We start from the raw sequence: 27,091 nt of genomic DNA, 5'->3' as shown, positions 1-27,091 counted from the left end.
CATGTTTTTAGGGTCGTTAATTTGCTCATTATGTATAAACAATCACCCCAAAAATAATGAAATCAGAAAGCGTTGAAATTCGCATGATGCTTGTGAAATGGCCGACGATTATTTTGGATATCGAAGATGCTTTAAAGGCGAAATCATCGTTTTATTAATTTAGTGGAGATTATTTTAACTTAGACTCAATTAATTTTAACTATATCATGATTACATTGTGTAATATGTACTGATTGAGCTTGTAAAACATGCTAAGTGTATTTTTATAGATATTTTTATTGCGTTTCTATATATGTACTGATCGGTGCACGTTGTCAGCATGCTGTCTATAAGAGATTTAGGAGAGAGAATAGAATTTTGTGTCCAATAATATCCCTCTGCATGAATCAGTATATTCATTCTAGCTATAATCCCATAATCAATCTCAAGTCATCTACAGTGTATAAACTGCGGCTAGGATTAGTTATTTGTTAGCATCTAATACTCCATCTGTTCCACAAGAATATGCATTTTGGGTTGAGCACGGATTTTGGATTTGTACGGTTCGAATTTAGGCTCTGATATAATATAAGATGTTATAAATTGATTACATTGATGGTGAGTAGTTCAGTTGAGAACTTTCTTCAAATGAGAACTTTTAGAACTATTAATTGGAAGCATAAAACAATCAGTTAACAACACAAAACATATATGTTTGGAGCAACTGATAAGTTTTGTACTGTCTACTAATACATTTGTGCTACCAAGTGATAGTATACAAAGTTCTCATTTTTAGATAGTTTTCAAATGATCCATCTTGATGCATGCAAGACTTGAAGGCTAAACAAGTTTCTTTTAATAAGTATTTATTTATTTTCTAATTGGTAGAATTAGTAGATGAAAATATATTAGTTTTTTTTTCCTCCCACCAAATTAGGGTTTCCTTTCTACAGTTATTCCATTTGAATTTTATTTTTTTCATAAGTTTGGGACTTTCTTTTCCAATCTAAAGGCCTTATTGTTGAAATACAAAGACACATTTGAAGATCAATAAATTATGAAATTATCTCTCCTGAGTTCTCTTGAATTTTAATTAATTCATTGAGTTGTTTTATCCGACTTATCAAACGATCTTCCACACATCGTTTGTGGCCTCAATCATTCCACTTCACAACTTATCAACGGTTCCTTCATACCCGTTATGTCGTCATCCATCTACAAGTACTCCCTCCGTCCATGAAAATATAACTCATACGTGAATGTTGAATATTCTTTTTATATAGTAATAATGTTTATTAATTTTCATAAATTGATTTGTCTATCTATAATTAATGATAAATAACTAATTTAAAGCAGTATATCGTAGTGATATAATGTCAAAAAATAATGTTATGTTATACTTATACCATTAAAATATTCCCAGAGTTTTCGGCAACAAATGACAACGTTTTATCGTAAACGTCGGTCATGTTTTCTTGAAAATACATATTATGGGTGTTGTAACTAGAAAAATTGGTGGTGATGATATAATAATCATAGTGTTCTAAAAGTCTTACTAAAAATTCTTTTATTTGAGATAGTTACTAGAAAAATAGATGTGTAAAATTGTTTCTCCTATTATGGCAGTAAACGTGCTGGTGGTGACGTGTTTAACATGACTGTCGAGTTAAATTTATAGAGTTAAAGCATATTCTATATGGAATCGCTTATGCTCAGAATTGATTAATTGAAGCATTCAACTCTTTCATGTCTAATAATTCTGACTTTTTTGTCAACTTTTACCATTAGGTTTCGTAAATTTTGCACTTTGGCTAAAGTCACATATCGTGACGTAAATTTTCTAATATTCCGTATAAAGTTTGCAATGATTAAACATAAAAAAAAGTTAAACTTAAACAATGCGTCATTGGTGCAAATAAAAAAGACTTTTAACCCATTGGCACCACCTATTTTTTGAATTAGAACATCTCCAAATATTTTCTTCGAGAAAATAAACTTGTTTACATTGGGATGGAGGGGGTGCATTTTAATTTTACTTTGTTGAACTTATACTTTTTATGAAATTTTTATGAAGTAATTTATTATTTATATTACTTCATTTATCCCATATATAAAAATAACATATCTTGAAGCGGTACAAGTTTTAATATGCATTAATAAAGTAAGAGAGAATGACAAAAGATAGTGAGGTACGTAGTTTTAAAGGATTATTGTGTTCACATTATTCGTATTGTTTAGTTGTTTAAAATTTCTTTATTTAGAAATAGTCTAATTTTAAGGGGCAATCTGTATTTCAATTTTATAAATTACTACTAGTTGGAAACTAAAAAAATATAATTGAAAATTAAGGGGAGATGTATGACTAATTAAGGTATGGATTGTAAAATGGAAATGAAGATGTGGCAGAACAGAGGGTACAACGACAGCTGCCAATTTTGGATGGCCAAACATAGCACATATATTGTCCAAAAATATTTAGGAAGTTGTAAGTTCAAAATACTAATTAATAATATAACTACAATGTTTTAAAAATGGTATAAGCCGTCTTGTATATTATTTTCCGGAGAAAAATAGTATAAGCCGTCTTGTATTTTATTTTCCGGAGGGGAGCCGTGTTTTTGAATGATAGAATTTCATTGATAGTAAATTGCAGTTTGCAAATATTGGTCTGATTTTCCAGAGGATTTTATAATGGATTTTGATGAGGTTGATTTGGATCGGGTCAATTTGACCACGAAGTCGGTGGATTAATAAATTGAAGTTTTAAAAGTCACTATTTAAGGATGAATACATCCATATGAAGATTAATAAATTCTACATGACTAGGTTTTTACTGCACACAGGTTGTTTTCTTATTAACAAATAAATATAAATTTTTAAAAGTTACGTTATGATGGAGTCAAATTTGCGACCTTTAAGAATTTAACTATTCTATTGTTTGGCTAACATACGCATAGGTGTCGCACTTAATTTATAATCAATTAATCATTGTGTTAAGTTATATTACAAAGACTTCTCATTGTAATATTGGGTCGACGTTAGTGCGTTGATGGTGGTGTGTTCAATTTAATTAGATTTTCATACTAACTTAAATTATTGCAATTAGAGAAGGTAATAATGTTGAAAAATTCCGCTAACATTTTCGTTAATCTATTCATTAAAAATTCAGTCGAATAACCTATTTGAATTACGATAAGATATTGCACAAACGCTTGTGACGCAATCGCGTACGTCAATTGATATTATCTACAAATTGTTAAATTGGCGTTCAATGTTAGTACTCTCATAACAACTTAGCAAAATACATATTGAGGTTCGTAACTGTATATATATATCCCATTATTCACAAATCTAGTCTTAAACACCGAACTAGAGATCAAATTAGGGCCCTTAGATCTAGTTTTTAATAGATGAGATTAGACCATGCTATATTAATTTGGCTCCTTCATTAGGTACACAATTTACTTCATCCCAGGAGTATTTAGGTAAAATTGCATTTAGGGTAAAAATTACATGGTTTACTTTCCATACTCATTCCTGCTGCTGTGCCTCCAAAAATATGTACCCTTCTTTCTCATTTCCCGCTCCTCTTCTTCTGCAAATCGACGCTCCAAAGCTGCTTCTTCTACCAAAATCGACGCTTCCACATCTTCTTCTGCAAATCGACGACATCATCGTCTACCTCGACTACAATCGACGACATCTCCAGCTAATTCAATTATAGTCGATTCACCCCAATTCATCCCCAATCCACTGATTTGAAATGGTTGACACAGGCCAATCGTCGACCGAAGGTAATCAACGGCTGTTGCGTTCTGGCTGAACGTCTGGTGAAGGTAATACACCTTTGAAGCTTTACAGAGTTCTTAGTCTTAATTTACTTAATCTAATTCCTAATTTGGATTCTGATTTTCGTCAAAATAGTAATAAAATTCCACTTGAAGCTATGTCGCCGTCATCTCCTTTGCGCTGCATCTATTCAACGTGCTCGTTGCTGTTGTCGAGTCACCACTGTGGATAGAACCGCCTCGCCGATGTTTCGAAGTACAAATAACTCTTGGATCCTGAAATGATGGTCATAATTGATTAAAAATGCGATGAGCAAGTGAGTTTGGTGCGGAAGAGGTGATGCATTTTGTTTGTTAAATCCATTTGTTCAATTATTAGAGAGGATTTTTGGTTTTCAGAAGCTGAAGGCTCTGCCGTGGACACTGCAGAAACGAAGTATCTGTAGAAGAATTTGAAATCCTACTGGATGAAGTAATAACTTTTTCGAATGAAGTAATAAATATACTGGGATAAATTGTACTATTATTTAGAGTGAATAAAGTAAAAAACTTTGTTCAATGAATTTGAAAGAAACATGTGTTGAAGTAATAAACAACAAGAATGAAGTAAATAACTACACGAATGAAGTACGAAAATCTACTGGAATGGAATAATTTACTGTAAGCAAATAAGCTTCTTCTTCTTCTTCTTCTTCTTCTTCTTCTTCTTCTTCTTCTTCTTCTTCTTCTTCTTCTTCTTCTTCTTCTTCTTCTTCTTCTTCTTCTTCTTCCAACCTAGTAATGCTAATATTACTTCATTGATTCTAGCGATTACTTCATTCAACAAAACTATTACTTCATACTGATCTGTTTATTACTATAAGGAAACCTACTGGAACGAAATAATTTACTATAAGGAAATGAAGTAATATGGAATGAAGTAAAAATCTGTTCATTTTCAATATATTACGTGCTGGAATAAAATAATAAACTTACTTAAATGAAGTAAAAATCAACTGAAATGAAGTAAAAACCAACTAGAATGAAGTAAACCTAGTTCAATGAATTCGAATGAAACATGTGTTAAATCATTTGAAAACCTACTGCATGCAATGAACTAAAAATCAGTTTGAATGAAGTAACGACTCATTTAAATGAAGTAATATGGAATGAAGGAAAAATCTGTTCATTTTCAATATATTACGTGCTGGAATGAAATAATAAACTTACTTAAATTAAGTAAAATCAACTGAAATGAAGTAAAAACCAACTGAAATGAAGTAAAAACCTAGTTCAATGAATTCGAATGAAACATATGTTAAATCATTTGAAAACCTATTGCATGCAATGAACTAAAAACCTGTTTAAATGAAGTAACGACTCATTTAAATGAAGTAATATGAAATGAAGTAAAAATGTGTTCATTTTCAATATATTACGCGCTGGAATGAAATAATAAACTTACTTAAATGAAGTAAAAATCAACTGAAATGAAGTGAAAATCAACTGGAATGAAATAAATACCTAGTTCAATGAATTCGAATGAAACATGTGTTAAATCATTTGAAAACCTACTGCATGCAATGAACTAAAAACTTGTTTGAATGAAGTAACGACTCATTTAAATGAAGTAGTATGGAATGAAGTAAAAATCTACTCATTTTCAATATTACGTGCTGGAATGAAGTAATAAACTTACTTGAATGAAGTAAAAACATTTTCATTTTCAATTTATTAGATAATGAACTGAAGTAATAAACTTACTGTAATGAAATAAAAAACTACAAAAATGAAGTATTACCTACTGGAAATAAATTACTTCATATTGATATGTTTATTACAACAAGTGTGAAAAAATCGAACGAAACCTACTGGAATGAAATAGTTTACTATAAGGAAATAAGCATTTCTTCTTCTTCTTCTTCTTCTTTTTACAACCTAGTAATTCATTCAGATAAACTATTACTTCATATTGATTTGTTTATTACTACAAACGTGAAAAAATAAAAAAAATACAAATTTGAAAAAATAAAAAAAATACAAATTGTTAATCTCTTGTTAAATACTCCCTCCGTCCAGCAATAGTAGTCCCATTCCTAAAGGGCACGGGTTTTAAGAAAGTTGTGGAGTGTGTAATAAATGATGTGTGATAGTGGAATTTGGGACCCACCTCAATTGTGTTAAAAGTTTTGCTTCCATGCTGGACGTTTAATTGCATAGAGAATAAGCTGCAAATTTTTTTTATTCGTTGCTAGACATTTCAATGTCATTTATAAGAATGACATTTTTAATTTCCTGTTTCCAACATATTCATGGACATAAATTAAAAACTGAATTTAAATAGAACACTCAACTTAAACATAATGCATTCAATTACTAATTCATCAAATTAAGTTCAAATCTGCTCAAAACACAAAGGACAATTGAAAATTTCAAATTTCCCTCTGCAAAGAGTTGGAGGGACATTTGAACTCCAAAAAGTACAACACCAAATCTGCTATAAATACATCACCTACACTTATTTATGACTCTCCTACGAACCCCAAATCTGAAAATCTCCCAAAAAAACTCCCAACACTTGTGAAAATTTGAATCCCTCAGAAAAATTTCATTCTAGGGATGGATAATGGGCAGAGGCAAACCCTACACTTGAGCAGCAGCATCAAGAACAATGTGGTGCAGTTTCTACTCAAGCACAGCCATGATGGAGTGCTCGCAAGAGGGGCTGTAATGGAGGCAGCAGACACATTTAGCATCAGTAGGAAGACAGTATACAGGCTATGGAAGGCAACCAAGGAGCAGATGCAAAGAGGGGAACCTGCAATCATGGAAGGAAAGATTAGAGGCTACCATCATGTTGACAGATTAGATCTTGATGAAGAAAAGGTTAGAAACTTATCTACTTTTGAAAGATCTTCCCTGAGAAAAATGACAGTAAAATTGAATGTGAGCAAGAGCACATTAGATCACTGGGTGAAGCAAGGTAAACTACGGCCACATACAAATGCAATCAAACATGCCCTCACCAATATGAATAAGGTAGCAAGAGCTAGATGGAGTCGTAGTCAACTTCAGCCACAGATTACTCAAGGTAGAGTTCAATATCAAAGCATGCACAATGTAGTGCATATAGATGAAAAATGGTTCTATATGACCAAGGTATCAGACATATACTACCTCTTGCCGGATGAGGATGAGCCATATAGGTCATGCAAATCCAAGAGATACATCACCAAAGTGATGTTTATGTGTGCTGTCAGTAGACCACAATTTGGAATGGATGGGCAGGCAACTTATGATGGTAAGGTGGGAATATTTCCCTTTACTGAAGTACTGCTAGCACAGAGGAAGTCAAAGAACAGGGCTAGAGGGACCATGGAAACCAAATCAATCAATTCAGTCACAAAGGCAGTGATGAGGGACTGCCTTATCAACAAGGTATGCAACTTTTTTCATTCTATCAGATCTTAATAACTCAATAAAGATCATCATGTAGCTATGTTATTTTTCTTTATGCCAGATTATACCTGCAATTAAGGCCAAGTGGCCTGTTTGGGCAAGTAAAGACATTTACATTCAGCAAGATAATGCAACCCCACACATAAGTGCCATGGATGCAGATTTTCAGGTTGTTGCCAATTCAGATGGATTTAAAATCCAACTGATTTGTCAACCACCTAATTCTCCTGATACTAACATCTTAGACCTGGGCTTTTTTAGAGCAATTCAGTCACTGCAGCATGAGAAACCATGCAACACTGTGGATGAACTTGTGGGGAATGTGTGTAGCTTATTTGCAGAGCTGTCACCACAAACTCTCAACAGAGTTTTCCTAAGATTGCAGGCTTGCCTCACTGAAATCCTACAGTGCAGAGGTGGAAATGGATACAAAGTTCCACACATCAACACGGATAGACTACAAAGAACTGTGGGAATCCCCAATGTGCTGGAAGTGGAGGAGAATGTTGTGAGAGATGTGTTGCACTACTTACAAATGCCAGAGAACAATGGTGGGTCAATATATGATATTGGCCCTCAGTCAAATGCATTTGGCTTCTAGGTCATCCAAAGTGATGTTTATGGAATAGGGTGGTCTGATCTTTTTGGTGTGTTGGTCAGGCCATAGTGTTTACGGAATATGGTAGTCTGATTTTTTTGGTGTGTTGGTCAGCCCCTATTATTTTTTGAAAGCACCTCAGAAAAAATTCTTCATAGGGCATTGTGAAAAGCCTCCAAACTAGATCAAGGGGTGGCTATTTCACATAAGATAAGCACGACAAACATACCCCATCAGCACAGAAGCAACCAACCACAAATTCCTGCAAGAATATCAACAATTCACCATCATGAAAGCACCTCAGCAAAATTTCATCATAGGGCAGTGTGAAAAGCCTCCAAACCAGATCAAGGGGTGGCCATTTCACTTAAAATAAGCACCACAAACATACCCCATCTGCACAACAGCAACCAACAACAAATTCCAGCATGTCCATCAACAATTCACCATATAGTAGTAGATTAATCAGCCAAACATTACAAATTTCATCATATAGTAGTAGATTAAACATCCTAACTCAAATTGAGGGTGGCTTACTCAAAACACAATCACCACAGTATATTAGAATGCACAAATTCCATCAACATAATCGGTGAAACATCACAAATTTCATCATATAGGGCAAGATTAAACCTCCTAACCCAAAATGGGGGTGGCTAAATCAACATAACAAAATAACCCTATGGAAACCCCTAAATACAGACCAAGCCAGAATCTCCAAACCCTAGATAGGGGGTGATTCTTACACAACTCACAATATTAGATGAGATCTTCATGATGCCGGGCAAGAGAATCAGGAGGATCTCCTTGAACCACTCCTCTTCCTCAACAGGACGCCTCCGCCTCTTCACTCGTGGAGTTTCACGGACCACAGTGGAGTCAGGACTTTCATAACCCGGCGTACCAGGGACAATAAGCTCAGATTCGAGCATGATCTCCGGCGGGTCAGGAATCATGGTGGAACCAGTCACCATCGACGGCATAACTTCCAGATCTGGCGTTTCGAGGAACATAGAGGGCTGGGAATCGGTCCACGAAGGGACTTCAACCATCGGAGTTTCAAGAACTACGGTGGACATCGAATCACCCGCCTCCCACGAGTATGTGCAGATAGGAGAAAGGTGGGTTGCAATAGGAGTCAGGATTGACCCCTCCGACGTGTCGAAGGTCCACTCCGGCGTCGGATTCGGACGAGGCCAACGTGGAAGTTGAAAACAATTTCCGGCCGAATCTAACCCATAGATGGGGGATATGGTTTCAGAGAGTACATTATCCATATACGGTCGAGTGGGGAAGAGGAAGAGGCGGCGGCGGGAATTAGGGTTTCTACGGAGGAAGAGGAGGGCGAGAGAGTGAGACCGAGAGTGAGAGAGAATGAGGGTGAGAGAGTGAGACCGAAAGAGTGAGCGAGTGAAATTAAAGTGGGGGGGGGGGGGGGGGCGTTTTAATGGCAATTGAGTAAATAGGTGAGAAGGGGGAGGGTAATTAAATTGTCCAAATATGGTAAGTAGAACCGGGACTCCTATTCTCGGACGTCCCAAAACAGAAAAACGGGACTGCTATTGCTGGACGGAGGGAGTATAATTCATTCATCAACAAGGTTCAACAATAGATTTTTCATCGGATGTGTTAAAAAACTTTAGCAAAATTAAAAACACATCAGGTATCCAAAAAAAATGAATCAAAAAAACCGTGAACCTTCAAATGAGTTGTCGTCTTCTTCTACCTCTAAATCTGAATTTGTATGAAGAGTGTCAATTGGTGTTTGTAGATCACCCATAATCAGAATTTTTCTATGAGATTCTGAAGGTAAGCATGAGAAGTAATCGGAATTCTGGTCTCACGAAGTAATCAGAATTCTTCACGTCCGGCTTCGTTGTGTAGATATCTCCAGCTTTATATTCAGAGATGAATCACGATTTGATGAAAACTGCAATACGATTTGAGGAAGATTGAGATAAGAAGATAGATATTTACGAGATAAATGATCGGCAGATCACGTCGACGATTTGCTGTATATGCCTCGTTCCAAGTGTAGTCAGAGAGCTTCTCCATCTCCACCAGATCCGAGATCCACTCCGCAGTGTGGTGCTACTTCCTCAACTCCGATGCGTTGGGGTGGGGGAGGCCGCACGGTGGAGGTAGTTGGCGCCGGGGACCGGTGAGAGAGAGAAGTGGATTGAATTTGGGAATGGAGGAAGAAGTGTATGCACGGAACTGCATCATTTTTGGTCTTCCAAAACTACCCTTGTGTCAATTTAATTAAATAAAAGAAATAAAACAATGACTAATTATTAATAACCATTAGATGTGATTAAGGGATGGATGAGATTTGGTCTTTAATTCGTTCTTTAAAATTGGTTCGACATTGATCACTTCCCTATATATATATATATATATATATATATATATATATATATGTAGTAGTGATCTAGGGTAAGAGCCCATTAACTGGGGCGAAGAATGTGAAGCTGAAGACGATGATCGACAAGTCGTTGCTCGCCGCAATCATCATCCGGTATGGGAATTCCGACTCGAAATTGAGTTTAATTACTCTTAGGTTGATGGCTGTATGGGAATTCAAGAATTATTGAAGAATTCGGAGCTCTGTTCATCAAAGCCAGAATTTGCCCGAGCAAAGGCGGCGATCGGTTTCAGCTATAAATATGGCGAAATTGAGCTACGGAAATTCTTGTAATAATAGTAATTGAAGTTCATCCTCTTCTAATTCGACTAAATTTTCATTCTTAATTATTTATTTGATTAGAGAGAAATTTGTAAATGCTGATGCTAGAAGGTGTTTGATCAATTGACCAGCTAGATTTTAAGCAGATGATAAGCTATTGCTCCTTCGAAGTTATTTATGTAGAGAAATTTGGTGATCCTTGTGGCTTTTTTCTTCATCTCTTGTTTAATGTTGTTTGTTGTAGTAACATAATGATAAGAGTGATGTATTTTGTAAACAAGAGTGAAGTAAATGTTTTGTGAACAAGAGTGAAGTAAAATCACAGTAAGAGTGATGTGTTTTGTGAACAAAAGTGAAGTAAAATCAGAATAAGAGTGTTGTGTTTTGTAAATGTATTTTGTAAACAAGAGTGAAGTAAATGTTTTGTGAACAAGATTGAAGTAAAATCACAGTAAGAGTGATGTGTTTTGTGAACAAGAGTGAAGTAAAATCAGAATAAGAGTGTTGTGTTTTGTAAACAAGAGTGGAGTAAAATCAGAGTAAGAGTGATGTGTTTTGTAAACAAGAGTGAAGTAAAATCAGAATAAGAGTGATGTGTTTTGTGAACAAGAGTGAAGTAAAATCAGAATAAGAGTGATGTATTTTGTGAACAAGAGTGAAGTAAAATCAGAGTAAGAGTGATGTGTTTTGTGAACAAGAGTGAATTAAAATCAGAATAAGAGTGATGTGTTTTGTGAACAAGAGTGAAGTAAAATAAGAATAAGAGTGATGTGTTTTGTGAACAAGAGTAAAGTAAAATCAGAATAAGAGTGATGTGTTTTGTAACAAGAGTGAAGTAAAATCAGAATAAGAGTGATGTGTTTTGTAAACAAGAGTGAAGTAAAATCAGAATAAGAGTGATGTGTTTTGTGAACAAGAGTGAAGTAAAATCAGAATAAGAGTGATGTGTTTTGTCAACAAGAGTACAGTAAAATCACAGTAAGAGTGATGTGTTTTGTGAACATGAGTGCAGTAAAATCAGAATAAGAGTGATGTGTTTTGTGAACATGAGTGAAATAAAATCATGCTAATAGTAATGTGTTTTGTTAATAAGAGTGAAGTAAAATCATGCTAATAGTGATGTGTTTTGTAAACAAGAGTGAAGTTAAATCATGCTAAGTGATGTGTTTTGTAAACAACGGTGAAGTAAAATCATAATAAGAGTGATGTGTTTTGTAAACAAGAGTGAAGTAAAATCATAATAAGAGTGATGTGTTTTGTAAACAAGAGTGAAGTAAAATCATGCTAAGAGTGATGTGTTTTGTAAACAAGAGTGGAGTAAAATCATGCTAAGAGTGATGTGTTTTGTAAACAAGAGTGAAGTAAAATCATGCTAAGAGTGATGTGTTTTGTAAACAAGAGTGAAGTAAAATCATGCTAAGAGTGATGTGTTTTGTAAACAAGAGTGAAGTAAAATCATGCTAAGAGTGATGTGTTTTGTAAACTAGAGTGTAGTAAAATCATACTAAGAGTGATGTGTTTTGTAAACAAGAGTTAAATAAAATGTTACTTACACGGCAGAGCCTGTTTATTGCAAATCACATGGTTAAAACTCATTTAATTTGTTACACTTTCTAAGAGGCATCAATATACAAGCTGTCATGATTAACCTAAAAGATCAATCCATGGCCTAATTAGATAACAGTGAGGTTGTTAACATCATTTCTAATTTTACAAATCACAAATTCGACTTATGTACTTTTCACAAGATTATTTCAAAATCATTTTTATCTATCTAATTATCAGCTGCATCCTCGTGTCTTTGGCCACCCTCATGCTGATGCATATCCTAATCACCGTTCGTCGTGACTCGGGAGCCGACAGTATCAGCTGCATCCACTTGCAATCCTCCCTGTCCAACGAACAGTATCAGATCATGTACCGTCATCGCCGCGAACAGCCCGGTGGAGGACGCCTTCAGTGGAAGAACCGACGCATATGCGGCGGCGGCGGAGAGGCCGGCCGTGGCGGTGGCGGGAGACAATTCAGATTCAGATTGTACAAATTGCGCAGAAGACAATTCACGTTGATACATTTGAGATATTGAATTCCAAAAATTCCCTTTGGATATTATTTTTATAAAAATATGCAAGATTATTTAAGCCATAAGATTAATTTGGAGTATTAAGATGTGTGGCTGAGATTTGTTCTCTAGTTATACACTTAAAATTAGTTATATCTTGATCACTAACCTATATATATATATTATATATATATATATATATATATATATCTTTGGATTTGATTAGATCATCTGTTTTTAATAAGATTTGGCGGCTTAGTTAATTCCTGGTTTTTTTTATTTTAATCAAGTATAATACGATAAGGTTAATTAAGTAATTATATATGTTTTGTTGGTTAATTGATCTCCTATAATCTAGCAATCTATATTACCTCTATCAAAGAATACGCGTCAATTCTGGTTTATATCTATTTCAACCGCATCTTCCCCGTGATTTATCATTTGTAGCCATTCTTACACCAAATTTGCAGTGTAATACTTCCAGAGTATTATTTTCAAGCGTTAAAAATATATCATCATCGTTTGAAGAACACATCTCCATTTGCGTTCCAGTTTAATCTGTTCAATCTGTGATTATATTTAATCATAGTTTGCAGTTTCCATACTTTACAAATGGAATCCGAAACTCTTCCTACTTCGCATGTAGATAATCAATCATACTCCGATGACGTTGTTGGGAATGCAGGTTATGGTCATTGTCTTTTTTTTCATTTGTTCGCTATGCTCCGTTTCACATCTTTTAATCTGTTTATTTCTCCGTAGGCGTTTCCGTGAAACTTTGCAAATATATTATCTGATCGTTTTGTCCGATAAGCTTCTATTTGTGTATAGTATGACACATTTTCATATTTTATTTATTTTTAGTTTGTGCCACTATATAAGCCTATTATGACCTAATATCATCCTACCCAGTGTATGATGGTTTTTTTGTTAATATCCATCATACTCTGTTGACGTTTTTGCGAATACTGGTTATCGTCATATTTTTTATTTTCATTAGGTTGCTATGCTACTATTCATATTTTCTAATATGTTTATGTCATCGTCATTGTTTGTGTGAATTTTTTCAAATGGCTTTTTTGAGCGTTTTGCTCACTATGCTTTGATTTTTAGTATAGTATGACTCATTTTCATATATGATATTTGTGTTGGATGTATGCCACGACTTAAGCCTATTATGACCCATTATCATTCTACACCTAGTATATGGTTGCTTGTTGGTTTTTAATCGTTTTTGTTTTGTGTGTTCTATTTATGAATTTTTACAGATTTAAATATACCAGAATGCCCTATAGAGCTTAAACCATTTGTTGGTCGTAGCTTCCCCACGTTGGACAACGCGATTGAGTTTTATGAGAACTATGGTCGACGTGTCAGATTTGATACAAGGAAGAACGGTTCAAAGAAGGTTGATGATATCACCATATGGTTTTACATGGTGTGTAACAGAGAGGGTGAACATAAGTTTAACGATAAGCAACCCAAACGACGACGTAAATCCAAAAAATGTGGATGTAATGCTTGTGTTGCATTCAAATTCCATTATGACCGTGGTTACGTAATTCAACACTTTAACGAAGAACACAACCACCCCATGGTTGAGGTACAACACCAGAAGTTCATGAGATTAAATCGTCAACTTGAACCAGTTCATCAAAAATTTATTTCAGATTGTGCTAGTGCTAATATCGGGCCATCTCTCACTTTCAAGCTATTGACTGAATTGATGGGCGGTTATGAGTCTGTTGGGTGTACTGTGTTGGACATCCGTAACTACACACGGGACATCAGAAGATACACTGAAAGATATGACGCCCAAATGATTATAGATGAGTTGAAGAAGAAGAAGGAAAATTGTGATGCCTTCACGTACGAGTATGAAGTTGATTCCTATAGTCGCCTGATTCATTTATTCTGGTATGATCCTATGGCCAAGATGAATTTCTTGCAATTTGGTGACATCGTTTCGTTTGATACTACGTACTCAACTAATAGGTAGAAGTTTTTTTTATTAAAATTGATGCATTTATCTGTTATGCTACGATTTGAGTTTATTATGACATATTATTTGATATATCATTATACACGTGTAAATCTTTTCATACTATTTTATGTTTCCTTGAAGGTACTCAATGATTTTCGCTTCGTTCACTGGTAAGGACAACCATGGGTGCGCAGTGTCCTTTGGACCTGGTTTGCTTTGTAGTGAGAGCGCAGATTCGTTCTCTTGGCTGTTTAAGCAGTTTGTGAAGTGCATGGGCATACATCCCAAGTTGATAATTACTGATCAAGACTTGGGCATGAAAGTAGCCATTGAAAAAGTTCTTGTGAATACACGTCACAGATGGTGTATGTGGCACATCATGGCAAAAGTTGCTGAAAAGGTTCCTAAGTCACTTCTTGGTAATCCTGATTTTAAAAAGGATTTGAATTCATGCGTTTGGTCTGAGTTAATTGAATCCACTGACTTTGAAGACACGTGGAAGAATGTGATGGAGACTTATGCACTTGTTGGCTCTGAATGGTTCGTTTCTATGTTCGAATCAAGAAAGTATTGGGTTCCAGCCTACTTTAGGGACTTTCCTAATAGTTCTTTGATAAAGACGACATCTGTTTCGGAATTGCAGAATAGTTTTTTCAAGAGGTATACTCAGTCCAGGGCGAACCTTGTTGTTTTTTTAATGAATTTCAATAATGTTGTTGATGCCCAACGAAACTACTCCGCAAAGCTGGATTGTATGGATTATAATACTACTGCAAAGATGAAAACAATATGGTCTATTGAGAAGCATGCATCCACAATATTTACTGATGGTGCATTCAAGGAAATTCAAGAACAGATTCTGGAGGCTTATAACCACTGCAGTCTGGTATCAATATCTAATGACTCAAGTCCAGAGGTTTACAAGGTTGTAGATCATTTTTCAAACACATGGTCTGTCACATTATCTGTGGAGGATTCTGTTTGTCTATGTGGTTGTAAGATGTTTTCTAGGACTGGTCTTGTATGCTGCCACATCTTCCTTGTGTTGAAGAACAAAAAATTGCGATTGATTCCTGAGATATCTGATTGGAGGTCGATGGTTGAAATCTCATCTGCTTAAGGTTGTTCATGCCGTCCAAAACCCAGATGTAGCAACGCATGTTTATGTTGATGAGAAGAAGAAGGCCCAAGCAATTTTGTTGGGAGAGATGTTTGGTCTTTACCAGGCTGTGTCTGTTGATATTGATCAAATTTATGAGCTAACATCTATAGTGCGTGAAGCTCGACAACAGATTTTTGCCGATGGGGTTGTAACGTCTACAGCCCAGAAGAAGAAAATAATGGAGGAATTTTATGGGGCTGAGGCACCCCAGGAAGTAGATGTACATCCACCTGAAGTCGTTAGCACGAAGGGATGTGGTAGTAGAGTCCCTTCAAGAGTCTAGAAGGCTTTGAAGCTTAAGAGCAAGCGTATGCGTCAACGCAAGAAATGTCAGGAGTGGGGTCACCACGATTCAAGGAATTGCGACAAATTTAAAGAGAAAGAAAAGATGCTGTCCAGAAGAAATTCTGATGTTTGATTCAAGTTTTTTATTTTTTTAAGTAATGTTCGTTTAATTCATTTCTGGAGAACACTTAGATTCCAAAGTTACGTATGTAGAAATTACTGATATCAGTCATCAATGCGTGTGGCTTTCTATTTGTCAATAGGTTGATGTCATGAATGAAATTTTGGTTTATTCTGACTAATTTTACCCTTACATTTTCATGACCTATATATTCATCTATTATGACATAATAGACTAGATTAATTTTTTGTAATATAAAACCTAATCATTACGTCATGACTCAAATTTAATATTATTGTGACCCTATGTACCCATATTTTGTTATGACAACATTTGTTAGTATGACCCAAAGGTATGACTATATTTTTAGTACATGTTTTTGCATGTTTGAATTGTACAAGCGTTATTAGTATGGTTAAAACATGAGTAGAAACGTGGTTTTGTTTTTTGAATTTGTTAAACAACTAAAAATTTTCTTCGATCGTACTTCTAATCAGTTTTTTTGATGTAAATATTTATATCAGACTGTAGGTGTCCTTCTGATTTATAGTAGTTTTAGGTCATGCTTTCTGTTGTTGTATATTTTGACACAGATTATACTAACAATTCTATGACTCACATATGCACTTTATTATGACCCGGTCTATGGAGTACTGTTAATAGCATCAGTTATCGTCCAACACATCCAATAGGGAAGCAATTAAAGGGCATTGCAATAAAATTTTTTCGCAACTTATAGATGAAACAATATACATTTTTGTTTGCTATCCTCTAGCCGAGTAAAACGCAATTCAAAATCAAGGGTAACACTATCCCTAAAGAAACGGAAAAATGATCCACTAATTTAAACTACGCAATAAACATTTGGAGAGATCAATAGTTTGCTATCATGTTTTCTACGTTGATCTTTGTTTTCTTGTTCTTCTTTGCATAATGTTTATATGCCGCCTCTTTATTCAGTAACGCGCTGTGATTATATCCTGCCAACATCTACACACGGTTGTATTTAGCTCTTAAATACTGTAACACACCTTTGTTTTTGTCGACAGTCCACAATTCCATTGTCCCTCTCTTTCACCCATGTAGACTTCAAGGTGTCTAAGCAATTAAACGCCGTTGTCATCTGCATTGTCTGTTGTTCTCCAACTCATCTTCATCCTCTGAATAGGCACGTTTATCACTGATTTGCATTGATTGTGACAACCAATCCTTGATAAATACTTACAAAAGAACGTCCTCTGTAAAACATGCAAAGTGTTAGTATCAACAATTATCTAGTAGTACTGTGAGTTCTAATTGTGTAATTCATACCAATGCCTTTGGAATACAGTCGTAGGTGTATCGCAAGTCATGGTCTTCTCCATCTTTACAAGCATCTATAATCACCACTGATCTTCGTTCGAAACAAAAGCACGCAGTGTAGTACCTTTTTGAAACGCAGAATGCAAAGAATACCTATTTTGTGTAATATGTTAGTGATTTTTGTTAAAATGAGTGGGGTCTTTCTCAAAGTAAATTACAATTATGTCATGGATTCTACAGCAACATACCATATCTATGTATGCCCATGTGAAGTGTGGTATTTCGCTGACCTCTTTGTCAATGTTTGAGGCAAATTCATCTTGTTTGTCCGCATTATCATCCCTTCCATTACTCATAACAACCGTGTAAAGCTGCGCATATTTATATCAGTAGAGTTAGTTCACATGTTTAGGTTAACAAATAATCGACTAGGTTAACTCACAGCAGGGTAGGTTGTGAAAAACAGCATTTTGGGAGAAGTGACCGATTTCAAAGCTTCCATATGGTTAAGTACGGAGCAGAAGACGCTAATTATTCCACTTGAAACCTCATGATGCGGTAGTAGTGAACAGAATTCCAAAAGCATGACTTCAACTACTCGGCCATTGTATATAATTTGTTCTCTGTCATTCAAATAATTATTTTTTTTGTTTTTATGGCAAAAATTCAATATCTATGTTGATATCAAAACACTTACTCATTTTCTTAGTGAGTGGTCATCAACCAGTAATACATTACTCGTTCATCTGGAATAAGCTTGCGTGACACAGTGATTGCTCTCTCAAGAAATGGTGACCGCAGTGCATTAGAACATCTCATGTCTGTCTTGGTGCGAACGTTCATCTTAAATTTTTGTTGGGTGTCATGTGGCTAGATGTAGAAGGTATTGATCAGTGGTATATGATGTAGATATATTCTATTTGGACGGTTTAGGAAGTACATGCCCTACTACATACAACTACATAAATAATTACAACAAATCTTACTTGTTCGTTTGCATGGATAACCAAATCTTTGCCCAGTTTTGGTTCTGATTTATTAGTGAAAGGTGTGACAGAATCCTCATCAACCACATCACATTCCATGTACGCTTCCACTGCAGATTTTACTATGGCTTCCACATCGAGTTCCTCATCCTACATATTAATTTTAACATAATCGTACATAAGACGTTATAATAAATATGAAGTATTTTTTGATATTGTAAGTATGGATAGCCACATACATTAGTTCCATCCTTGCTTCTAAGCTTATTATCCAAATTTGTTTTCGTTTTCATTCCTGAAGCCTCTGAATAAAATTCATTAGCAGCATCATCACCACCGCCTTCCATGTAGTCAGCCACGGCTGATTTTACAATCTCTTCCACATTGATAGTTCCTTCCTATTTATAATTCAGTACATATTAATTAGTGTAATAATATGTGGATGATGTTGTTATGCCTGATATTTGGTTAAAAATGGGTACATACAAGAATATATATCTACATTGTTTGTACCTTTTCTATACCCGTCTGATGTGATGCAACGCTACCACCGTTAAATGATGTACCAATTATTGTGTTGCGGTCCTGGTTCTCACTCTGTAACAAACATATATATCAACATATATATAGAAACTCAACAAACATTGCAGTACCTATAGTTTTTTAATGACTTTTTAAATTTTGACATATACCTTTGATGCACACAAACGTGCTGCTCCAGAACCAACACTTATAACTTATTTTTGAGTGTTCCAGCTTTGAATCCTTCCTATAGCCATGAAGCTACTAATCTCCGCTACAGACTAAAATAAATAGTAATATTAATGAATGTGTATGTATGTCAATGATGTACAAAAATATTCGTTACATATTGTACGATATGGTCATTTTAGTAACATATTTGTAGCAGTAATCAATAAGGTTAAACTATTATTACACAAGAATTACCTTGTTTACTCCATCCTGTGGTGTAACAACACAATTTTGAATTTCATTTATGTTAGTACTTTTTCCTTGTTTCATACCGAGTCTTCTTGCGAGATCACCCTGCAATTCATGATGCTTATCGAATCGAATTATTTATATAATGGTAAAAAACTGCTAAATAATAGATAAATTATATTACAGTTATATTCAAAGCTAGACACGGCTGCCAAGTATTAGCAAGGCCGAAGATCTCTCCGACAATTACACCAAATGTATTAAAAACATTTTAGGCCATACTAAGTGAATATGTAGGTCATGAAAACATATGCTCAAGTTTGGTAAGCACAACCTGTATTTGGGTCATACGTTTAAATCATACATTGATAATATTTAAACAATTAAATGAACATTTTTGGGTCATAATATTAACATTGATAATACGTTTAAATCATACATTGATAAACATAAGCTCAAGTTTGGTAAGCACAACCTGTACTAAGAGTGATGTGTTTTGTAAACAACAATGAAGTAAAATCATAATAAGAGTGATGTGTTTTGTAAACAAAAGTGAAGTAAAATCATGCTAAGAGTGATGTATTTTGTAAACAAGAGTGAAGTAGAATCATGCTAAGAGTGATGTGTTTTGCAAACAAGAGTGAAGTAAAATCATGCTAAGAGTGACAACAGTGAAGTAAAATCATGCTAAGAGTGATGTGTTTTGTAAAACAACAGTGAAGTAAAATCATAATAAGAGTGATGTGTTTTGTAAACAAGAGTGAAGTAAAATCATGCTAATAGTGATGTGTTTTGTAAACAAGAGTGAAGTAAAATCATGCTAAGAGTGATGTGTTTTCTAAACAACAGTGAAGTAAAATCATAATAAGAGTGATGTGTTTTGTAAACAAGAGTGAAGTAAAATCATGCTAAGAGTGATGTGTTTTGTAAACAACAGTAAAGTAAAATCATGCTAAGAGTGATGTGCTTTGTAAACAATAGTGAAGTAAAATCATAATAAGAGTGATGTGTTTTGTAAACAACAGTAAAGTAAAATCATAATAAGAGTGATGTGTTTTGTAAACAAGAGTGAAGTAAAATCATAATAAGAGTGATGTGTTTTGTAAACAAGAGATTCTGGTCAGGCGAGGGTTATTGACCGCCGTATGCACGCTTCGAATCACACTGTCAACAGTGAAGCCCGATGTTTTAGTTATTTTTCCTAGTGTCGTTATTCTAATCGAATTACTCAGTTTTCAATTTACATATGATTCTTAAACAAAATTTGCATTTTATTTTCTTAATTTCCGTATAAATTTCTTCTGTTTTTGATCGGTAATTAGTAATTACTCCGTATTTCTCTTTCGGTAATCCACCAGGTAGCTGAAAATCAGCTGTCAAATTTTTGATAGTGAACCTACGGTCTTCCTCATCGTCTCTACTTGCTTCGAAACCGCCGATTAACAGATCGTCAACTGCGTTCTCGTCTCCGCTTTGCTTCCGGTTTATCTACATTATTTTTGCTTGAATTTATGGAAGATCAAACTCATGGTATAATATTAGCATTTCAATTCTGTGAATTATCACCTGCTTCTAATTTTATTTTATTCGCATTGTTTTTTGCTTTCAATTGCAGCTTATATAATCATGCTAATATTAGTAATATTTACCTCTCCTTCCAAACAACCGCCCGAAACCCCAGCCCCATATCCCTCATCTACAGTCATCATGTTGATGGAGTTCAGCTGAAGCAGAGTTCCAGCACGGCAAAATCACGTTGCCTGTTATAAATTTCATAATGTAATTTCCAAAAATACCCTTGGCCTATTTTGTATTTTTAAAATAAATAATATTTGTTCCATTAAGATGTGTGGCTGAGATTTGTTCTCCAGTTATACACTTAAGATTAGTTATATCTTAATCACTAACCTATATATATATATATATATATATATATGTATATATATATGGATGTATTCATTTCCTTTTTGTATCTTTCGTTCTTTGTTCTTTTTAATCTCAGCCCCACGATTTTGTCATCCGACGGTTAGATTGGTGCCACGTGTCATTTAATAATGCAGATTTTCAGTTGAATAATGCACACCGACTAATAATGCACCATTATAGTGTAATAATGCAGATTTTCAGTTGAATAATGCACACCGACTAATAATGCATCATTATAGTGTAATAATGCTGATCATCTGGACCGTTGATGAATGAGATTTAACGGCCCATATTAAGAAGAATAAAGGATCTAAGGGATGAATAGGAGAATAACGTTCCCCTATATATATATATATATATATATATAGGAAAATGATCAATACAAAACTTGATCTCAATACAAAATCTAGACCAAATCCTGACCATGAGATTTGACAATCCAATGGTCAATAATTAAACAAAAACACGGAGGGTCATTGTAAAGTAGTTTTAGGTCATATTATAAACTTTGGGTTTGAGGTCATGTTAAGATCATTTCATGTCATCCTTACTATAATGACGTAAAAATAAGCTTACAATGACCTAAAAATGACTTTTGTATGCTTAGTTCTGCATTTTTGTATTAAGAATGGTTTTGCATGGATCAAAACCCTATATATATATATATATATATATATATGGATGTATTCATTTCATTTTCTCATATTTCCTCCTATTTCCTTCTTGATCTTAGCCGTTGATTTTCGAAATCCTAAGGCCGAAATTTGTTTGTATAATCATTAAATTTAATGTTTAAAAAACCCGAAAAGGGCTAATTTGGAAAGCAATATGTTGGTTGGTTATGGAAAATTCTTAATTTACGCTTATGAAGATCTTCCCATGATTGATTTTTTATTAAACATAGTCGATTAACTGATTTTTCCAGTTCTCGGAAGGAGAGATGGTGAATTCATCAAGTTCATGGGTGCGAGCTTTGCTTCAGATCTCTCCGTACACATTCTTTGCAATCGGAATCGCCATATCCATCGGCGTCTCGGTTCTCGGCGCCGCTTGGTATTTCTCGCACATTGTGATATGCCCCCTATGTGTCTCTTGCTTGTTAATTTTTCGTCTGATTTTGCTTAACTGGCGGATTAAGGGGAATATATATAACTGGAAGTAGTTTGATTGGTACTGCCATCAAAACTCCCCGCATTACCTCCAAAAACCTAATCAGGTACTACTTTTCAAATCAGAGCAGTTTTAGATTTGCAATTACTAGTTATTGTCAATGCTGATACATTCAGCATTCACTTACCAAGTTTATTGCTTAATCGTAGCTTATTATACTGTTTTTGAGTTTGCTGTGGTGATTTAATACTAGTTTGGTGATACTTCGTTTCGAACTTAGTGAGAATTAGAATGTGAAGAAGTATTCTTTATTCTGAAGCTAGTTCATTCATTGTTTAGGAATATGAAATCGGAGTCCTCGAGCGACCAGATTCGGCGCATTAGCCGGATTGTAGTGGCCAATCGACGATGAGTAATTATGAATGAGTTTGTGGAGATCGTCAATCGCATTGGAGTTTAATTGCGTTGGAGTTTTTTAACTGATATACATAATCTACATATTGTATAGTATAATGCATAGTTTAGTTTCTGTAATGCATTATATTTGATATGTAATGAACATTAATCTTGACCCGTTTAATATAACTTATGCCGTGTTTTGATGTTTGGTGCACAGTTCTTGTTTTCCATAAGGGTTTAATAAGCCTAGGGGCTAGGGTGTAGTATGTTCTAAGTCTAAATAACGTTGTCCAAATACACGAGCTGCAGTAATTCATTTGGGGTTGCACACGTTTCTTGTTTCCCCTAAGGGTTTAATAAGTCTTGGGGCTAGGGTATAGTACGTACACTTAAATAACAACGTTTAAACTGATACGAATAATGCACTGAATGGTTACGAATAATGGATATTATTGACTATATAATGCACCATATATGAACTGCAATTTATACGCTTAAGATGTGTCGTGTTTAGATGATTGACACACGTTTCTTGTTTCCCTTAAGGGTTTAATAAGCCTAGGGGCTAGGGTATGGTACGTACTCATTAATAACAATGTTTAAACAGAAACGAATAATGCACCGAATGGTAACGAGTAATGGATATTGTGAACTATATAATGCACCATATGTGAACTGCAATGTATACGAATAAGATGTGTTGTGTTTCGATGTTTGACACACGTTTCTTGTTTCCCCTTAGGGTTTAATAAGCCTAGGGGCTAGGGTATAGTACGTACTCATTAATAACAACGTTTAAATCGATACGAATAATGCACCGAATGGAAACGAATTGATACGAATAATGCACCGAATGTTAACGAATAATGGATTTTATTGACTATATAATGCACCATATTTGAACTGCAATGTATACGAATAAGATGTGCCGTGTTTCGATGTTTGCCACACGTTTCTTGTTACCCTTTAGGGTTTAATAAGCCTAGGGGCTAGGGTATAGTACGTACTCATTAATAACAACGTTTAAACCGATACGAATAATGCACCGAATGGAAACGAACTGTTACGAATAATGCACCGAATGTTAACGAATAATGGATTTTATTGACTATATAATGCACCATATTTGAACTGCAATGTATACGAATAAGATGTGCCGTGTTTCGATGTTTGCCACACGTTTCTTCTTACCTCTAAGGGTTTAATAAGTCTAGGGGTTAGGGTGTAGTACGCACTCATTAATAACAACGTTTAAACTGATACGAATAATGAACCAAATTTTTTGTTCGTTATTGGATTGGATAACACTGAATTACTCCAATAACTGTGAGGTTAACTCATTGAAGTACTCATCACCCCATTGATAGTTCGTATTCCCTACAACAATCAAAATAATAAAATTTTCTCGATAAATAATGTAACGTTTTAATCAAAAAATGCACATTTCTGATGATCACAGTGGTAGTTAAATACTTTAATCGCCTAATTACATATGTACTTAAGAAACAATAACACACACGCATGATAATTTATATCAAACCAATTCACTCATATACACCGTAATTCTAAAAATGCATAGTATATTGCACATACTGACAATTTAATAACACATAATGCACAACTTAAAAAAAGTAATACACATTGTATATTGCTGAATAATGATAATTTCTCGATGAATAATGAAAGGTTTAATTGAAATAATGCACATGTCCATATCCCTTAGCTTCATCCACTTTTGACAAACAATGTATCACAGAACATAAATATGCAAAGTGTTGGCTAATCTCCAAATTACGAAATTAACAAAAAAAAATAAATAACAGATCCGTTATCCATTTTCTATCGTGGATTCAACTGCTTCAAGCAGTTAAGTAAACAACAGATTCGTTATCCCTTGTTGGTGTTTCGGCTCCCCCTTATTTCCAGACATACTAGGGCCTATCTTGGCCAACCTATCGCTGAATTTTTTTGCCAGAGCAACGGGAATAAAGTCGTCGAGGGCATCGTCTATGTCGACTCTAAGCTGCTTCTCTGATATGGACCAAACAACATAACACATCAGAAAATTATCACTAAATCAAAAGACAACACGATATGAGCTTCATAAGGATTAATGCATATTTCAAAACAAATAATGCTTAAGTCATAACAAATAATGCACATAAACTTGACCCATAATGCGTATGACAAAGCATATAATGCACCCAACATTACATAATTATCAATTTAATCAAGTACACACACTACCTCTGATGTAATTACAGATACAACTTACCTTTGATAATGCACAATATACTTCACATAATGTAAATATCATGATACATACTGCAATCTCTAAACCAAAAAATGCACATGTATTACACGCTAAGTTTATTAAAACATATAAAGAATACCACTCAAAATGCACAATATATCTTATAATGCGTAATATACAAAATACATCTCATTATGCCTAATATAATCCAAATAATGACAATAACCTGCTATATAATGCACTGCCTAAACCAAATAATACACATATGTAATCTTCACTGAGTTGATTAACCAATATACAAATTACATCTCATAATGCCTAATATACTCCAAATAATGACAATAACCTGCTACATAATGCAATGCCTTAACCAAATAATGCACATATGTAATCTTCTCTGAGTTGATTAACCCATATACACAATATTTCTCATATTGCATAATATACTGCACATAATGACAATTAGACACTACATAATGCACTGTCTAAACCAAATAATGCACATATGTAATCTTCACTGAGTTGATTAACCCATATACACAATATCATAGAAAAGTTTTGCCTGAGATACTTAAATAACCATATTGAATCTTGACTGAGTTGGTTAAACATCATAGACAATACATGTATTAATACCTAATATATACAGCATAATGCAAAAATCAGGGTACATAATGCACAATCCAAAATAACAAATGCACGTTTACAATTTTGCAATGCAGGTTTAGCGACGTAATTATACCTGCATCTTGAGACGATTGTGACCGCGGTCGTCCTCGCTTAGACATTTTTAATTTGTCGGGAAAAAAATGTCAGATGCACGAATCCATGATTTTACACCCTGCGACATACCCAACCCGTTGGAGACAGAGAAAATCATGACCAAACCACTCCTTGTTCTGCTTAACAAAAAAACACCACATATTTGAAGCTTCATATTAATTTTTATGGGTATATACAGAATTAGTACAAAAAATCTAGGAATCGTTCCTCAAACATACCTAGATGAAGGTTTAAATACACCAGAAATCGTGTAGGTCGATTTCGTTCGCTGTTGTGAGCGTATCTAGCTGCAAGTTTGTGCGTTGCTTCCGAAATCTCACAAAGGCGGATGGAGCTAGGGTTTTTTCGAAAGGACCGTGTGGAGAGAGTGGAGGGGGATGAGAGAGAATTGAATGGGAGTGAATGAAGAGACGGAAGATATCAAATCCCACCAAAATCGGAATTGCCAAATTCTAGCGGTTCGACTCTAATCTGATTAGACTATATTGCCCTCATAATGCATACAAAGTAGTTGTATAATGCAACGCGGAGGAAGATTCACAGAATCAATCTGAGCCATTAATGAATAAGATCCAACGACTATTAATAAGAAGAACAAAGGATCTTAGGGATGAAAAGTAAAATAATGCACCCATATATATATATATATATATATATATATATATATATATATATAACTATTTTTATTAGATTTATCAAACACAACTAACATAGTATAAATTTTTTGTTAAAATTTAGAGTTAAATACTATTTTGGTTCTAAACATATAACTGATTTACGATTTTGGTCCAGAACATTCACTTTTTGAAAATTGAATCCAAAACATACGAAAACGTTGTCGAATAGATCCCTTTTTAACGGTTTCCGTCATTTTTGGCAGTCAACCACAATTAGTCCAAATTTGACCCGATTAGACTTAATCTGAGATTATTAGTAGGTTAATATTAAGCTAATGATTTTGCTAAATAACTCAATTTTTAATATTTAAATTTGAATAACAAATCATCTAAATTCACTTAATATCTCTTAACTTTTCATTTGGGAAAAAAACAAAATGTCAAACTCTCTTTTCTCTCTCTTCTATCTCGTCACTCTCCTAAGAAACCATAGTTCCGATTCCGACTGATTATTGTGTTGGTTGCCATGACTTGGAAGTCGCCGTACCCAAACTTCCGTTGCAGCGACGGTCTCGCGACATGAAAGTTGCAAATGCGAGGAAGAGGAAGTCCACACATCCGCCTGAAAATGAAGCCGGAGAAGGTCCGTCGGCTACTTGTAGTTCTGAA

General features: G+C 34.6%; 2 protein-coding genes across 2 annotated transcripts; both read left to right on the top strand.

Moving 5' to 3' along the window:
• The first annotated feature begins 6,365 nt into the window (after positions 1-6,365).
• LOC121745765 lies at positions 6,366-7,806 on the top strand. The gene is made up of 2 exons (XM_042139721.1): positions 6,366-7,184; positions 7,267-7,806. The coding sequence occupies exons 1-2, from the start codon at positions 6,366-6,368 to the stop codon at positions 7,804-7,806; spliced, it is 1,359 nt and encodes a 452-aa protein (XP_041995655.1).
• Positions 7,807-13,163: 5,357 nt separating this feature from the next.
• LOC121745764 (protein FAR1-RELATED SEQUENCE 5-like) lies at positions 13,164-15,980 on the top strand. The gene is made up of 4 exons (XM_042139720.1): positions 13,164-13,236; positions 13,820-14,546; positions 14,677-15,556; positions 15,657-15,980. The coding sequence occupies exons 1-4, from the start codon at positions 13,164-13,166 to the stop codon at positions 15,978-15,980; spliced, it is 2,004 nt and encodes a 667-aa protein (XP_041995654.1).
• Positions 15,981-27,091: the final 11,111 nt, after the last annotated feature.

This window comes from Salvia splendens, chromosome 8 (genome assembly GCF_004379255.2).
Source record: "Salvia splendens isolate huo1 chromosome 8, SspV2, whole genome shotgun sequence".
Lineage (NCBI taxonomy): Eukaryota > Viridiplantae > Streptophyta > Magnoliopsida > Lamiales > Lamiaceae > Salvia > Salvia splendens.
Note: the sequence above shows the minus strand (reverse complement) of the source record. Positions and strands in the feature narration are given on the sequence as shown.

Coding starts and splice junctions, on each gene's coding strand:
- LOC121745765 (XM_042139721.1), top strand. CDS start 6,366: ATGGATAATGGGCAGAGGCAAACCCTACACTTGAGCAGCAGCATCAAG. Junction 7,185..7,266: donor GGGACTGCCTTATCAACAAG/GTATGCAACTTT, acceptor TCTTTATGCCAG/ATTATACCTGCAATTAAGGC.
- LOC121745764 (XM_042139720.1), top strand. CDS start 13,164: ATGGAATCCGAAACTCTTCCTACTTCGCATGTAGATAATCAATCATAC. Junction 14,547..14,676: donor ACTACGTACTCAACTAATAG/GTAGAAGTTTTT, acceptor GTTTCCTTGAAG/GTACTCAATGATTTTCGCTT. Junction 15,557..15,656: donor TGTTTTCTAGGACTGGTCTT/GTATGCTGCCAC, acceptor CATCTGCTTAAG/GTTGTTCATGCCGTCCAAAA.